Source organism: Hemibagrus wyckioides, linkage group LG14 (genome assembly GCF_019097595.1).
Source record: "Hemibagrus wyckioides isolate EC202008001 linkage group LG14, SWU_Hwy_1.0, whole genome shotgun sequence".
Taxonomy (NCBI): Eukaryota; Metazoa; Chordata; class Actinopteri; order Siluriformes; family Bagridae; genus Hemibagrus; species Hemibagrus wyckioides.
In genome coordinates this window covers 7,326,294-7,343,526 of record NC_080723.1, presented here as the reverse complement: position 1 = coordinate 7,343,526, position 17,233 = coordinate 7,326,294, and the positions used below count along the sequence as shown (strand labels likewise).

Sequence of the window (17,233 nt, the reverse complement as noted above, 5' to 3'; positions counted from 1 at the left end):
GGTGTCTTTTATACAGGTAAGGAGCTGAGATTACAGTAGGAGCACTCTCGGGGAGTGCTCTTAATCTCAGCTCATTAACTGTATGAAAGACACCTGTCCACAGAAGGAAGCAATCAATCAGAATCCAAACTCTCCATCATGGGCAAGACCAAAGAGCTGTCCATGGATGTCAGGGACAAGATTGTAGACCTACACAAGGCTGGAATGAGCTACAAGTCCATCGCAAAGCAGCTTGGTGAGAAGGTGACAACAGTTGGTGCGATTATTCCCAAATGGAAGAAACACAAAAGGACTGTCAATCTTCCTCGGTCTGGGGCTCCATGCAAGATCTCCCCTCATGGAGTTTCAATGATCATGAGAATGGCGAGGAATCAGCCCAGAATTACACTGGAGGATTTTGTCAATGATCTCAAGGCAGCTGGGACCATAGTCACCAAGAAAACAATTGGTACCGCACTACGCCGTGGAAGACTGAAATCCAGTAGCGCCCGCAAGGTCCCCCTGCTAAAGAAAGCACATGTACAGGCTCATCTGAAGTTTGCCAGTGAACAGCTGAATGATTCAGAGGAGAACTGGGTGAAAGTGTTGTGGTCAAATGAGACCAAAATCCAGCTCTTTGGCATCAACTCAACTCACCGTGTTTGGAAGAGGAGGAATGCTGCCTATGACTCCAAGAAGACCATCCCCAGGTGACAGGACAACTGCACCGCATCAAAGGGACGATGGACGGGCCCATGTACCATTAAATCTTGGATGAGAACCTCCTTCCCTTAGCCAGGGCATTGAAAATGGGTCGTGGATGGATATTTCCGCCTGACAATGACCCAAAATACACGGCCAAGGCAACAAAGGAGTGGTTCAAAAAGAAGCACATTAAGGTCCTGTAGTGGCCTAGCCAGTCTCCAGACCTTAATCCCATAGAAAATCTCTGGAGGGAGCTGAAGGGTCAGCCACAAAACCTTAATGACTTGGAGAGGATCTGCAAAGAGGAGTGGGCCCAAATTCCTTGAGTGATGTGTGCAAACCTGGTGGCCAACTACAAGAAATGTCTGATGTCTGTGATTGCCAACAAGGGTTTGCCACCAAGTACTAAGTCATGTTTTGCAAAGGGGTCAAATACTTATTTCACTCAATAAAATGCAAATCAATGTAGAACTTTTTGTAGAATTTTTTTTGTTGTTATTCTGTCTCTCACTGTTCAGATAAACCTACCATTAAAATTACAGACTGATCATTTCTTTGTCAGTGGGCAAACGTACAAAATCAGCAGGGGATCAAATAATTTTTTCCCCTCACTATACTTCCATGGGGAAAAAAATCCTGTCATAGGTAAAACTTACCTTCTAAATGGTCGTGCGTGACCAACCCAAGAGACACCATGAAGGCAAGTTTCTACCAAGAAAAACGATCATACATGTAAGCAATAAGTAACAAATAACTGACACACAAAATGTAACAGATCCATGGTCTGAGAGATCAGCTCATCACATTACCTGTGGATTTTCCTCTCGTTTAACTTTAGGTGGAGAAAGAGGAGGAGATGCTGAAGAAGGGGAGCTTGTGAGCACCTGCTCTGAAGCCCCCTGAGATTTCACAGTCTGACAGAAATATGGGAAGGGTTATGAGTTACAATTAAAATGACACTCTTCATATTATAAAAATGTGTCACTTTCAAAGCTACACACATATCACTTGAAAGTTATCTTAAAACTGGATGGACAAGAAGGGGAGGTTATTGTTGCTCAAAAGAGTGTTTGAAAATGCTATCAATATGCAGCCAGAAATGCAGTACTGACCTTTATGTCTGCATTTAAGCTGCTGATCTGCAGCGTCTGCATTGGGCCACTGATTACGATGCCTGTCACCTGACCTGTGCTGGCTCCTGTAGAAGGAACAGTTTTGGGAATGGCACAGGGCTGGCCGTTAACAATCCGCACTTGGTGGATGGGGCCTGCCGAGGCGGGGAGCGCCTTGGTAGTAAGCATGACTGGTCTCTGGAGCAGCTGTGGAGCAGCCATCATAGGGGGAGGAGGAGCAGGGGCGATGGGCACATTGTTGGGGGTGACAGGTTTTGGGCGCACCTGAGAAATAAAGAGGGTCGAGTTAGACTGCTGATTGTGACGCACACCTACACCCCCAACTTTTCTGAATTTCTGTGGTATATGTTGGGTCTGAGAAGATCCCATGCCTTTAAAGACCGTCATGCTGACATGTTAGTCCCAGGTAAGGCCAAATAAAGGGCTCTGCTAAGTACTTAATCAATAGTGAGAAAGAAAAGAAATCCTCCTTCTCCACTAACAGACAGGACAAACACTAATCATTTCCTGAGGTCAATTTTAAGTGTGTTACATTTATCAAGCAGTGTAAAAGGTACATGAGTTTCAGCGATTATGACACTTTTTTGGTCTGTCTGGTCATTAAATAATATGTAAACTGTTATAATATTAAAAAGTCACAGAGCCCCAATTAGCATTACAGGGTTTTTCAGTTAAAAAAACAGATTTAAAAAACAAACAAACAAACAAACAAACAAACAAACAAACCATCAAAAACAAACGTTAAGCAAAGGGACAGCCAAAGCACAGCAGAAATTGCGGAAAGAAAAAAAAATAAAATAAAAAAATCAACCCATTGCAAAGGGCAGAGTGCGAACAGCAGAGCGACACAAGGAGATAAGTAAAGCATTAGAAATGCTTCAACAGAAACATTCTTACAGGGATACACACACTGCAACACATTGGCAGGTACACTAGCTGCAGAAAACAGTAAGGTGAATGGAACTGACAAATGACCGCAGCCAGCACTGGGTTAGAAAACAGGACGGTTAGGGTCATTACAGTGAGCCAGCCATGTATGCCTAATTCTACCCCTACAGAGTTTCGTTCTACATCTTTTTGACCTATAAATAAAACACCACATTCAGTATGATTACAGAATTAAATAAATATCACTTATGTTTTGATTAAAGTGTTAAAGTATGTGTTCAGTTTGAAGTGTCCTTATAAAGTCAACATTTTGTGGCACTCAGATATCAACAACTATGAACTTCCTCCGAGTCTAAACCTATTCTGTGTTGTTAAAGTTCCTCTAGTGGCATCAGTGTTGAACTGCACACACTGGGACAGGGAAGGGGGTGGGCGGATCTTACAGAGACGCACCTGTGGCAGAAAGGTGGGTCGAGGCGTCAGTCTAGGAGGAGGGACAAACTGGGGAACTTTGATAGGCTGAGCCGAGGTGGTGCTGGCCTGCACCTGTGACAAAATCAGTGCTTTATTTGCAACCAAAATGCTGATTTTATTTTATTGTTGTTTGGGGAAAATACCAATAAGAGGAAATACTTTTTTTAAGTTTCTTAACTAATACAATGTGCAGTTTGAATTTGAATTTTAATGTTAAACTTTTTCCCCTTTTGTTTTTGGTTTTAAATCACAGATGCATACAAGCAATCACCCCAGCTGAGCACATCAGCAAAAAAGTCAATGCAGTTTTGCATGTAAATATATTAAACATCCTTTTCGATCCATAATACATGAAAGAACTTCAGAGCTAAATGACCAGATGCAAACTGCTAAAGAAACCATTTAAAAAACAAAAGAAAACTAGAATAAGCCTGAAATTAATGTCTCTGAGAAAGCTTGCTTATATGAGCTAAAGAAGAGAAAGGTTGTGTGTAGATTCTCAGAGTAAAAGTTTGACGCCTCTTTTATCTATTATTCTAATATTACTAGCAAATAAATTTAAATGAGTGACAGGAAAGGTCTGAGGCAGGATTAGCACTTTTACTCTGAGATGTGGCAAATAAGGGCCTCACTCTAAAGGAGCTCGTACAGAAAGGACAAGAAAAAGATGATGCAGCAATTTGCACTCACTACGATAACATTCTTCGCCATGACCCGTGATGCAGCCTCAGTGTCCTGACTGCTCAGTTTGCTGGACATCTGAAGGTTCACTGGTGCACTGCGAGAATCAGGGGTCAAGGCAGGCCTGGGGGGATTGCTGATGGCAGTGACCATGGCAACTGTGGGGCGTGGCGTTGTCATGGAAGCAGGTATGGTGGAGGTGGTAGCTTTCAGCACTAGAGGTAGAGTCTTCGTGGTGATGACCGGTGTGACTTGCAGAGTCTTCTATAGTGGAAAGTAGAGAAACATTGAGAGGACAAGGAGAGGAATAACAACAAGAGGTTGATATTAGATACTGAATGGATGCACAGGCACAAACTGATTACTACATACATAAAGCATGACTCGAGTTGCAAGTATTCAAGCTGGAAAGTAGCAAAGTAGCGCTATTGAAGATTAAGTCAAGTCCATAAGCTATGATTATTAAGTAAGACAACATGACATGCTGTTTTGGGAATCTCTTATGACCAATTAACTGCGCCAGGGCAAAGTGGATTATTTTTGTACAACAGCACATCCCAAAAAAGACAAGTTAGTTCCAGTTACTGCTTATGTTCTAGAAGCTAGAAATAGTGCATGTAATTTATCAGAAACTGGACAAGAAAAAGTTGGGAAATGACCAAAAGGGCTGCTACCAGAGACTCCTTCAATAACTGTTTAATGCACCCTTACAGAAAGTTTCACCATATAATCTATTACTATAAAAATGATATCAAAAACAAAAAACTTTATTAATTACTATATTAACATTAATATAAACCTGTGATTTGCGTTGCAGACAGCACTATTAATAGAGTTGTGCTAAAGCTCTTACAGAAAGTTACTTAACGCCTTCTGATCTATCAAATTTGAGAATTCTACAGCTCAGTTGATGATGCTCAGTTGAAGTTCTAGTACTTTCAGTAGCTGGTTAGGTTAGGAGTCCAGGATGCAGGTGCTGCTTTACCTGTGATGCTGCCTTGTTATGAGGAGGCCCTGTGGGCTGCTGCTGAGGCTGACAGGAGGGTGAAAGTATCATAGCTTTACCGTCTGCCGCTGCCTGCACTGTCTGCAGCTTTAACTCTGGCTCCTGCTTCACCAACAGCTCCTTCCTCAGCTGTTCTACCACCTTTTTCTAGAATGGAGTCAGACTTTGTTTTAGTACCACTGCATCTGCTGTTATTTTATTCAAATATATAACACAGACAGTATTCACTGGGTTGTTTTAGGCACTGCAAACCCAGTTTCTATTTGGCTTAGAGACAGTCACTGTGAAAGACCCTTCAGGTGTGAAGAATAGTTACACACCTTCAGAGGAACCTATTCAGTAAAGGCTGCCAGAGTCGCTCAACACAAACACACGCACATTAAAATTCAGCTCACACACACCACTGCCTCAGAATCTGCTAGAGCAAAAGTGCACCTCTGAGAAGAGTGGAATAAAACGAAAGCGTGTGCACGTGTGCGCGCACACACACACACACACACACACACACACACACACACACTCTCTACATCCTTGCACAGTTTTAACATAAAGGGCTAACCGTTCCTAGTTTAACAAGGCCATTTATCTTGTATGACTATTTACATTATTGAATTTAATCAGAGAGATAAGTTACAGATAAAATGATAAAATCAAATTCTACTTGATCATAATGCAGATTAAAAAAAAAAATCAAACCAAGATATAACACTAGTTTACGGGGAGGACGACTTCATATAACACAAGTCCATGTCACACAAATTTTTAAACTTGCACAATATGGTCAAACAACCTTCTATTCTTTGACAAGATAAAAATATCATAACTGAAATTTAAATTTTATAACGTATATAGTGCGCGCGTGTGTGAATGTATATATTATATATACACATATATACAGTCTTATGCAAAAGTTTAGGCACCCCTTGATAAATAACAGATTTTGGTGATTTTTTAATTGAAAAGATGTTAACACAGTCTCTCTTGGAAATGGAAAAAATGCACAATATTTTCAGCAAACATTGATGCATAGTTACTTCTTATGCCATAAATTGAACAAAGATAAAAAATAAAAACATTATTGTGGCACTGTGCAAAAGTTTGGGCACCCTACATAATCAGTACTTAGTAACACCTCCTCTGGCAGATATCACAGCTTGCAAACGCTTTTTATAGCCAGCTAAAAGTCTTTCAGTTCTTGTACTTGGGATTTTCTCCCATTCTTCCTTGCAAAAGGCTTCTAGTTCTGTAATATTCTTTGGTCGTCTTGCATGCACAGCTCTTTTAAGATCTACCCACAAATTTTCAATGATGTTTAAATCAGGGGACTGTGATAGCCATTCCAAAACCTTCAGCTTGCGTCTCTTTAGGTATTCCATAGTGGATTTCGAGGTATGTTTAGGATCATTGTCCTCTTGTAGAAGCCATCCTCTTTTCAGCTTCAGCTTTTTTACAGATGGTGTGATGTTTGCTTCCAGAATTTGCTGGTATTTAGTGGAATCCATTCTTCCCTCCACCTGTGCAATGTTTCCTGTGCCACTGGCTGCAACACAACCCCAAAGCATGATAGATCCACCCCCATGCTTAATAGTTGGCAAGATGTTCTTTTCATGAAATGCTGCTCCTTTTTTTCTCCAAACATGCCTTTGCTGATTGTGGCCAAAGAGTTCTATTTTAACTTCATCAGTCCACAGCACTTGTTTCCAAAACGCATCAGGCTTCTGTAGATGTTCTGTTGCATACTTCTGACGTTGGATTTTATGATGGGGACGCAGGTAAGGTTTTCTTCTGCTGACTCTTCCATGAAGGTCTTGTCTGTGCAAGCATCGCTGCACAGTGGAACGGTGCACCACCACTCCTGAGTCTGCTAAATCTTCCTGCAGGTTTTTTGCAGTCAAATGGGGGTTTTGATTTGTCTTTCTGACCAGCATACGAGCAGTTCTCTCCGAGAGTTTTCTTGGTCTTCCAGATCTCATCTTGACCTCCACAGTTCCCCTGAACTGCCATCTCTTAATTACATTTCTCACTGTGGAAACTGCAAGCTGACAACGCTTTGCTATCTTCTTGTAGCCTTCTCCTGCATTGTGGGCATCAATAACTTTCATTTTCAGAGTCTCACACAGCTGCTTAGAGGAACCCAGGGTTGTTGAGTGTCCGCAAGTGTGTGCACAAGGTTTGAAGAGTCAAAGTATTTGTAAAGCTTTGAAATTGGCATTTACTAATGACAGCTGTTGCCATGCATCAGATCTAATGAGCTGATTAAGGTCTGAAACCTTGTAAAAAGAATCTGAGACTCTGGAACTCTTAGAGTGCCCAAACTTTTGCACAGTGCCATAATAATGTTTTTATTTTTTATTTTTGTTCAATTTATGGCATAAGAAATAACTATGCATCAATGTTTGCTGAAAATATTGTGCATTTTTTCCATAAAATTTTTTGCATAAGACTGTATACACATATATATACACACACATATACATATATATATATATACACACACACAAATATATATATATACACTATATTGCCAAAAGTATTCCCTCACCTGCCTTGACTCGCATATGAACTTAAGTGACATCCCATTCCTAATCCATAGGGTTCAATATGACGTCGGTTCACCCTTTGCAGCTATAACAGCTTCAACTGTCCACAAGGTTTAGGAGTGTGTTTATGGGAATTTTTGACCATTCTTCCAGAAGCGCATTTGTGAGGTCACACACTGATGTTGGACGAGAAGGTCTGGCTCTCGGTCTCCGCTCTGATTCATCCCAAAGGTGTTCTATCGGGTTGAGGTCAGGACTCTGTGCAGTCCAGTCAAGTTCATCCACACCAGACTCTGTCATCCATGTCTTTATGGACCTTGCTTTGTGCACTGGTGCACAGTCATGTTGGAAGAGCAAGGGGCCAGCTCCAAACTGTTCCCACAAAGTTGGGAGCATGGAATTGTCCAAAATGTCTTGGTATGCTGAAGCATTCAGAGTTCCTTTCACTGGAACTAAGGGGCCAAGCCCAACCCCTGAAAAACAACCCCACTCCATAATCCCCCCTCCACCAAACTTTACACTTGGCACAATGCAGTCAGACAAGTACCGTTCTCCTGGCAACCGCCAAACCCAGACTCATCCATCAGATTGCCAGATGGAGAAGCGCGATTCGTCACTCCAGAGAACGCGTCTCCACTGCTCTAGAGTCCAGTGGCGGCGTGCTTTACACCACTGCATCTGACGCTTTGCATTGCACTTGGTGATGTACGGCTTGGATGCAGCTGCTCGGCCATGGAAACCCATTCCATGAAGCTCTCTGCGCACTGTTCTTGAGCTAATCTGAAGGCCACATGAAGTTTGGAGGTCTGTAGCGATTGACTCTGCAGAAAGTTGGCGACCTCTTCGCACTATGCGCCTCAGCATCCGCTGACCCCGCTCCGTCAGTTTACGTGGCCTACCACTTCGTGGCTGAGTTGCTGTCGTTCCCAAACACTTCCACGTTCTTATAATACAGCTGACAGTTGACTGTGGAATATTTAGGAGCGAGGAAATTTCACGACTGGATTTGTTGCACAGGTGGCATCCTATCACAGTTCCACGCTGGAATTCACTGAGCTCCTGAGAGCGACCCATTCTTTCACAAATGTTTGTAAAAACAGTCTGCATGCCTATATATGAAACAGCCTTTATTTGTCACATATACATTACAGCACAGTGAAATTCTTTCTTCGCATATCCCATCGTTGGAGGTTGGGGTCAGAGTGCAGGGTCAGCCATGATACGGCGCCCCTGGAGCAGAGAGGGTTAAGGGCCTTGCTCAAGGGCCCAACAGTGGCAACTTGGCAGTGCTGGGGCTTGAACCCCTGATCTTCCGGTCAACGACCCAGAGCCTTAACCACTTGAGCCACCACTGCCCCTAATATATATAGCGCTGCTGTGTGTTGCTGCATCCACAACATGGCAAACACTGGGTTTCACAGCACCATGCTAATGTGGAGGAAAAGACAGTGTTGTGGCATTTGCATGTTCATGTAACCTGTTATAGGTCAGGAAAACACTCACTACAATATAGAGAGCACCACACCATTTACTTCAGCATGGCAGGGTATAAAGGCTTGTATTATTCTACTTAACCAGCTACGGCAGGGGTTACATGACAAACCTGAACATTCTCATTACTTATGAACCAGAAAAGAAAATATTAAGCATTATTTATATTTAGCATTTTAACATGTTAGGCTGCTCTTAAATTACTAAGACTAAGCAAATCAAAATACTTTAACTCAGTTGATTCTACCTGTGACGAGCATGAGCTACTTTAACTTTAACCCTGTCCAACCTAGCTAGCTGGTCGGGACACTACCTGCTGTTAGCGATTAAAATCTTTGCTGTTATGGCTACAGTTATACAAATTCATTAGAGACATTATGACAGACCTGAAATGACCCGTGACAGATGTAAGCTAGCTGACAGGAGGACATGGAGCATCTCCAAGTGGCACAGTCATTTATAGTAATGCACTTTCATTAAGCATGGTATTTTTAATAGATGTAACAGCGTTATAAATTGTTTATTAGTCTTCACTGATTATTGATCAGTCAGCATGTCCCCATCTCTGAAAACACAGACTGCCATAGCACTCTCAAAACAAATAAGCATATATCCAATCTCCTTTATTTTTTTATTATGTTACAATGTAGAGCGGATTCTAAGGACCTTAAGATTGTAGGTTATTTTAAAAAAAAAAAAAAAAGAGCTGCGGCAGAGGACAAAATGTCCACACAAGGACATGTATGTTATCCTGCAGCAGGTCAGTGTTCTTACTACAGAGCTGATTCAGCTCAGAAACGTCTCAGCGTGTGAAGCAGAAACCCATGTTCAGTGCTAATTGCTGCAAAACACTGTGATTAAATCCTCAGACAACACGTCAGAGTACTCCAGTGATAGCAATACTGCTTTTATGAGCGCTTGGTAAGAGATAATATCTGTGAAGTTAAGCAAACTGCATTTTGTACCTGTTTCTCACTCAGAGCAGTGATCTTGGCCTGAAGTTCATGAAGCTGCTTCTTCAGATCAGCATTCTAGAGGGAAAGGAGGATGAGAGAGAGAGAGAAAAAAAAAAGCATGTGACAATGTGTGGTGTTAATTTTGGTGTTAATGAGATACAATGTGTCTCATGTCCTCAAATAAAGTATTGTGAACAGATTTATTAACTTTCTTTCAGTAATTATGAACCTCGAATAAGCCATGGGACATTTAATGCAGGCGAACACAGAGGTAGGCAACAAAGATTTGGTGAGACGGAGAAAATAAATTCATTCAGAACAATATGTAATATACACAGAGACTGAGAGTTAGCAAATAGTAAAGTGGCCTGAGTTGTAGAAACTTACAATACATAGCCAAATGTATGTGGACACCTTACCAAATGTGGAGTTTCTCCAAACTTCTTGTTGCCCAAAAGAAGTTGGTAGTACACAATTGTATATAATGTCTTTGTATGCTATAACATTACAAATTTCCTATTTCTGGAACCAAGAGGCTCAAACCTGTTCTGGCATGGCAATGCCCGTAATACATAAACCAAGCTCTATAAAGACATAGCAAGGTATGAGTAGAAGATTTCGAGTGTCCTGGACAGAGCCCTAAACTCAACCCCACTGAACAACTTTGGGATGAACTAGAACACTGACTGCACCCAGACCTTCTTTGTCAGTGTCTGATATCACAAATACTCTTGTAGTTGAATGAACACAAGTCCCCACAACCATGCTCCAACATCTAGAAAGCCTTCCCAGAAGACTGGAGGGTATTATAACAGCAAAGGGGAATAAATCTGGAATGAGGTGGTCAACAAGCACATGGTCAGGTGTCCATAAACTTTTGGCCATGTAGCCCTTATCTGTTACTGTTTGTGTGAATCAGGATGTAATTTAACATGACGCACAAACTCAATCCAACATTTCCAATATTAATTATATAATAATAAAAAATATCACAATATTAAAAAATAGATTTTTTTGTTGTCATGTCACTGTTCATTAGGGAGTGCAATGATGGCTAGCGAATTGTTAGCTGTATCTTTAAAACAGTTTGATTTTCTGAAATGAACAAATACTTTATATGAAAATGGACTCTGAGCCTGTTTTGTATTCAAAAGAAGTTTCTAAACAGCAAGGCTTAACACAACACAAATATTGTTATAACCAGCTCCCTGAACACTCCCTAACAGCACCTAGCCTGCTATGGGGCATGTGTACTGGCATTACAGGTTCTTCTGCTGCCAGACATTCAAAAGCAAGTAGCATTTCAAGCAGCTGTGAAGCAGTGTTTCACTACTGCCTGGCTGACCTCAAATTGGATTTATTTGCCTTAAACGGCAATTCTATTTTTTTTTGTGGAATATTTCTTTCTAAAATTGACCGGTTAAGTAGACTGTAAGTGAAGAATTGTTTTCTAAACGTATTTACCTGTGGGTCCTGCTTCATTTGTGCAACCAGTTTCTGTATAGGGAAAAAAGGAAAGGAGAAAACTGTCAAATTATATGGGACACTGACAATATTCAACACAGAGCATCAGCAGCACTTGCAGGACAACCCTGGTACTGCAACATGATAACCTGTACGATGCTTTGAAGGAAATTAGTTTTAGACAAACAACCAGAGCTACATGCCAGTCATCTAACTCATTCTTTGTGTGTTATTAGGAGATCATGACTGCATGTATATTTCACAGTGGTTAATGAAAAAAGAACCACAGGCAGAACACAACTACATTATAAAGATACACCATTCAAATATTATATTTGGCCTGTTTTTTAAATAGCTTTGGTTTGTGCACCAAACTATACAAGAAACAGAACTGGTTATAGGTCATAGAAGGAGATGTGCGCTTTACACACACCTCAAGAATAACACCAAAAATTCCCATATAATTGCTATGAAGCATCCATCAGTTACTTCCTTGCATAAATGTAAATGGTTGTACTACAGCAGCTTTCCATCCCTGTGCACTCGCACTGAGAGTGCACCATGTCTTATTAACCTAGAGTTTATTGAGTACACTTTGAGCATGCAAATACTGAGCTTTTAAAGCTAGGAGCCCAATACTTGGCAACAATGTTCCCACTCTAACAATAGTGCTGCCATGTCCCCAAACTACTGTATTTATCCTGCTGAGGCATCTATGTTCATTCTCTACTTGCTGGAACATGCAGTTCCCAATTATACTGCTGGAGAAGAAAGTGTTTTTTTTCCACACTACTAAATCCACACATGTATCTTTAATATTTACTGACTTTATAGAAATTGTGCCACACTTGAATCCATATGCATCAACTACCTCAGCAAGGAAGAGTCAGTTTCTCTGAACCCTTACAGTGAAACACACACTGCCTCAGAGTCATAACGCAGTCATTAACACACATCTGGAGTGTACTTAAAACATGACAAGACAATTACTGGTCAAGAGACAAGGTCTGTTTTAAACCTGCTTCAATACAAAACACAATAAACAAAATAAATTTAATAAACAGCTTCTTACCTGATGGACTTGTATTTCCACTTTTAGAGCCTCTTGTAATGTTTGTAATTCCATCATTGGTCCAGTTCGCCAGCAAGTCAGTCCCAGAAATTATTTAGCCTGTAAAATATTTATAAATTATTATTTTTTTTAGACATTTATTGAAGTGTAATCATATATATCCCATACAGGAAACAACTGACACTATTTATCAGGCAGGGTTACGAAGGGTTTAAATGGAGACTAGCTGGGACATTAGAGTAATAACATTAATAAGTATGCTGGTCAGGTGTTTCAGCGCATTTGCAGTTGTACAAAAAAGGTTCACACACACAAAAAAAGGATAGCACATATAGACTAACAGTATTTATAGCTATGTAAAATCTTTAGCGTGAATCGTATATATTTATATATTGTTGTATAGAAATATAAGTGTGCATGTAAGGGGGGTGGGGGTGGTTTTGGCTAAGGACATGACAATCACCACACAGCAGCAATGTGTGAGTGAGAGGCAGCCTTACAGACATTCAGTATCATTGATTTTGGTGTGCGAGGCACTGAGCCAAAAGAACAATTATAACTGAAGCTATTACAGGACTCACCAGCTGGCAATGAGACTGGTGTCCACTCACTCTCCAACTCCCTACACACACACACACGTACACAATTAGACAGTGGAAGAGACACTCTTAGCCTATGGGACAGCACAGCATTCATCTCTCAGCTCATTACTGTTGCATGTGTAACACAGCAGTTCTACTACAAGGGGTAGAAAAACAAGCAAGGATCTGTTACAGTTATTCTTTAATATCTTTATTTGCACACACAAAAACATCAAACTCAACGTCAAAGCTTAATTGCAACCTGCTGCAAACATATATTGATATGATATATTGATAAGAAGATATATTGATACTGTGGCTTTAAACAATTTGCAGCCAGAAAACGTGTTGCTGGTCCTGACGCATTTATGGCACTGCCACAGCAACATAGAAACACGGTCAATTCAAACTGGCCACTCATTTAGTGAGTAATCTGTTCTCTCTCTCACTCCCTCTGTATCTATATGGGGCTTGTACCAGGACCGCATAACTTAGATGGTAGATCGAAGTCATAAATCTGATATATGAGAAATCTATACTAAACATTTAATCTCTACTAAAGCAGGTTTATTTATCATTTCATAAAACCGTAAACGTCAAGAACCCTGTTCATGTATAAGATTTCCTAATTTCACGAAAACCTCAAACATTTCTAACCTCATCTTCCTCAATTTTGAAAGAAAAATAGATAATTTAATTAAAAATGACTTCCCAAACTGTAGAGGAACAAACATTCACTGAGCAGTGAACTTGTGTCGAATTTAAGGAACCCTGCACTACCAACAGACTGAGATAGTTAAAGCATCGTATATTGAAAAATTAAGTCTTGAATCTCTAAATGCAAAATATACATATATTAATTAAAACCTAAACTTCTGACTTGGGTTCCAGTCAAAAAACAGCAAACTAACAATTAAACATATCCATGACACATGATTAAATGCATCAGGATTAGTAAGGATTAGAAATTTTAGAAAACGTACTCAAGCAGTATTTTCCAAGCAGAAAAAACAAGAACAAACCCTAGATGAATGGTTTCCTTAATACATCTCCCAACATACATTTCACAGTATTCTGTCTGTTGCCAGCTTGATTTAAGGTGAGTTGGGAGCTTGAGGAGAACAAAAAAAGCGGAGTCCCTTTCAACTGTTATTGTGGATATAAGTTCTCTGACACACCGTGCAGTACAAGATCTTCTACAACAGTAATACTTTAAATATTCATAAACAAACTGCATAACATTTCCCAACTTGCTTTAAATTAATAAGACATGCACATTTCACTACATCTCATGATATTAACATTTCTTTTACTGATCAGTACAGTGCACTAATACTTTTGATCACATGAAATCCACTTTCTTTTTTTTTTAGAAAGGAAAGAAGGAAAAAGAAAGTTTTGACACAGCAGGAGGAGGAACAGGATGTTGCAAAATTCAATAATTCCTCAGTGTTTTTGATTTCCTTTGTTTTAAGATTTGGAAATGTTTCCCTGATCCTTTTTAAAAGGCAAGAGTAATCCAATGAGTCGTATAGTTGTTTTAATAATACACCCTTGTATTACATATAACGTATTTCACCAATAGCACAATTTTAATGAAGTTCTTAAGAAGAGTTAAGAGGCACACTTGCCATTAATACTGTATTAAACATGAGCTGGGGTACAGCAAACAACGTTCACACATTGCCACCACAGATCAACACTTGTGCTACAGCTTTATGCTTATTTGTTAAAACATGGTTCTTGGCTGTACCAACATTCGGCTCGGGCTTGGCATAAATAACGTAGCCTGAGTTATTGATTTTATTTAACAAAACAAAAAAAACAAAAACAAGAGACTGCTCTTGCAGACATGTACAGTCCAGTACAACACATAATCTAATGAAAGCGCTTTCTGTCCAAAGCTCTCTCATGTGGTTTCGCACAATTCCTTACTGAATTGTAAGGCGCATAAAAGAAAACACTACAAAAATCCCAGTGGTCAAGCAACAGTTGAATCCAACTTCGTGAAGAAGGTGAAGGAGAAGGTGGAGGAGGAGGAGGAGAAGAAGGAGAAGGAGGAGGAGAAGAAGGAGGAGAAGAAGAAGATCAAAGAACATTTTGGAAAGAAAAAAAATGACTCAGTTTCAAGCAACTTCAGCGTGCCAAGACTTGGGTTATTTAGTTATTATTTATTTATAAGCCAAGGTACACTATTAGGTACTTCCAGGTTCCTTGTCTCTGGGATGTTACCCCATAAGAGTCTTCTCTCTTATGCAATCTTTTACATGGTAAAATTTTTAAAATGATTTAGGACATGACTGGACCTAAAGGACCTCTCAACATGGTTGTGAGAATATCTTCAAGAGCTTTATTTAGGAGTAATTATTTAAGTTAGTACAGACTTCCTGTCAGCTCAGACCACTTTGGTCATTCTCCTGTGATCACTCTCATCAAGATGTTTCAACCTACACTCTTAGGATTTTTTTTTTGTTTTGTGCACCATGCTGTGTAAACTCTAGCGACTGTTGTGTGTGAAATTCCCAGGAGATCAGCAGTTTCTGAAATACTCAAACCAGCCCATCTGGCACCAACACCCGTGCCACAGTTAAAGTCACAGTGATCGCACTTTTTCCCCCACTCTGATGTTTGTAATGAACATTAGCTGAAGCTCTTGACCTGTATCTGTATGAATATGATTATATTTACCACTCTGCTGCCACATGATTGGCTGATTAGATAACTGCATGAATGGGCAGGTGTTCCTAATAAAGTAGACAGCGAGTGTATAACTACCTGTTCATGTCTAAATTATGACAGCTAATATTTACAGCCAACAATTACTTTAGTGCTACAATACACAGATTATAACAATCTGCTTATTACTATGTTCGGTTATTAAACTGGTTTTCCTTCATTTAAGATAATGAAATACTAATTCTCTTCATCCTAGCATATCAGATAATATGATTGGTGTGGGTGGGTGAAGAGGGTTTCACTGAGTAAGTTGTCACTTAACGTCCCCCAAATGTGACATTAAAGGTGCTCTAGTCAATTATTTTATTACATACTTACAAATAACTTTGAAAATATGTAGAACATGATTTTTAGAAATAAATAATTAATAAAATCAAATTGTGCCCTTAGCAAAAGTGTATCAAATCACTGAAAAAAAACAATTTTGGAAACTTCAGGTCGAGAATGACCGTTTGGGTTTGGAAGCGCCTCAAGTCAATCATTTTAAACACACTCTACTGGCCACACATATCCTGGGGCAGAGCTTCGTGAACAGTGGAGGGAATTATGTAAATAAAGAACACCTGGGAAACAAACTCACAATTAATGCATATTTAAGTTTTTTTTTCCTAAAATGTACAGAGATTTATACACTATATAATTAATGCAGTGCAGTTTTTAGTTTCAATTTCCTGAAGCATGCAAACATTACAAAAAGCAAAGACACATAAAACATGCAAGACAAAGTGCCCAACAGTACACCTTATACACATCAGGGGTGACCAAACTCTGGCCCCAGGGACAAATGCATCCTGTGAACAGATGTTTGATGGCTCCTGTGTTAGAAAATATAGCTACAATAACTGCGGCTATTGTTCTTTTCACCTGACGGAGGCAGCAGATTGCGTTAACACAGGTAGCTAAAAAGCAAGAGCCCCCCCACTCAGAGAATTTGATAAACAAGTATTTGGAAAATATACATATTTGTTTGTCCAAGTATTCTGTTTATTAACAGAAGGTTTTAGAAGTTTGAAATATTTAAAAGAAAGAAAGAAATGTTCAATAATTGTACACTATTTCTAGGTCTCTATTCAAATGCAAGATTTTGATCATTTTATCCGCTTTGTTTGTACCTAACGCCTAAATTCCCCATGTCTAATCTCTTTTACTGAAGCATGTGTTCAGATGACACTCTGATGGATGAGACATATTTTGCTGGTCCAAATCCAGCGCTGAAAGAGACACATGACAAGTGCACCACAGGTACACTACTTTACAGAAAATCTAAAACTTGCAAAAAAAAAAAAAAAAAAAAAAGTAAACAAGCATTTTAATCTAAACAAACACTCCAAAGTGCTTATGAATACATAAACAGGAGTGTCACATGAGAAGATTAAACAACTACAGGAACACCATTCAGAAACATACACAGTTAAAAACTAAGACAAGTGAAGACATTATTCCAGCAAAGCCTTTTTTTAATCTTGATGTTTTTGTAATCCTTAAAAACAAAGCAAGCAAACAAACAAAACACACCACACGCAATCC

At 39.7% G+C, this 17,233-nt stretch overlaps 1 protein-coding gene across 7 annotated transcripts in view; it reads right to left on the bottom strand.

Annotated features, from left to right (window-relative positions):
* The window catches only part of phf21ab (PHD finger protein 21Ab), a 29,768-nt gene that overhangs the window by 11,005 nt on the left and 1,530 nt on the right, over nucleotides 1-17,233 (bottom strand). For 3 of the 7 annotated variants that reach the window (XM_058407513.1, XM_058407507.1, XM_058407511.1), the window contains exons 2-11: nucleotides 12,971-13,011; nucleotides 12,390-12,488; nucleotides 11,318-11,350; nucleotides 9,863-9,928; nucleotides 4,846-5,013; nucleotides 3,870-4,124; nucleotides 3,159-3,251; nucleotides 1,797-2,081; nucleotides 1,494-1,598; nucleotides 1,341-1,392 (exon numbers count right to left, since the gene is read on the bottom strand). In XM_058407513.1, coding sequence (XP_058263496.1) covers nucleotides 1,341-1,392; nucleotides 1,494-1,598; nucleotides 1,797-2,081; nucleotides 3,159-3,251; nucleotides 3,870-4,124; nucleotides 4,846-5,013; nucleotides 9,863-9,928; nucleotides 11,318-11,350; nucleotides 12,390-12,446 — 1,114 coding nt within the window. In that variant the 5' untranslated portion in view covers nucleotides 12,447-12,488; nucleotides 12,971-13,011. The remainder of the gene's footprint in view (nucleotides 1-1,340; nucleotides 1,393-1,493; nucleotides 1,599-1,796; nucleotides 2,082-3,158; nucleotides 3,252-3,869; nucleotides 4,125-4,845; nucleotides 5,014-9,862; nucleotides 9,929-11,317; nucleotides 11,351-12,389; nucleotides 12,489-12,970; nucleotides 13,012-17,233) is intronic. The other 4 variants (XM_058407509.1, XM_058407512.1, XM_058407508.1 and 1 more) reach the window with 4 other exon arrangements.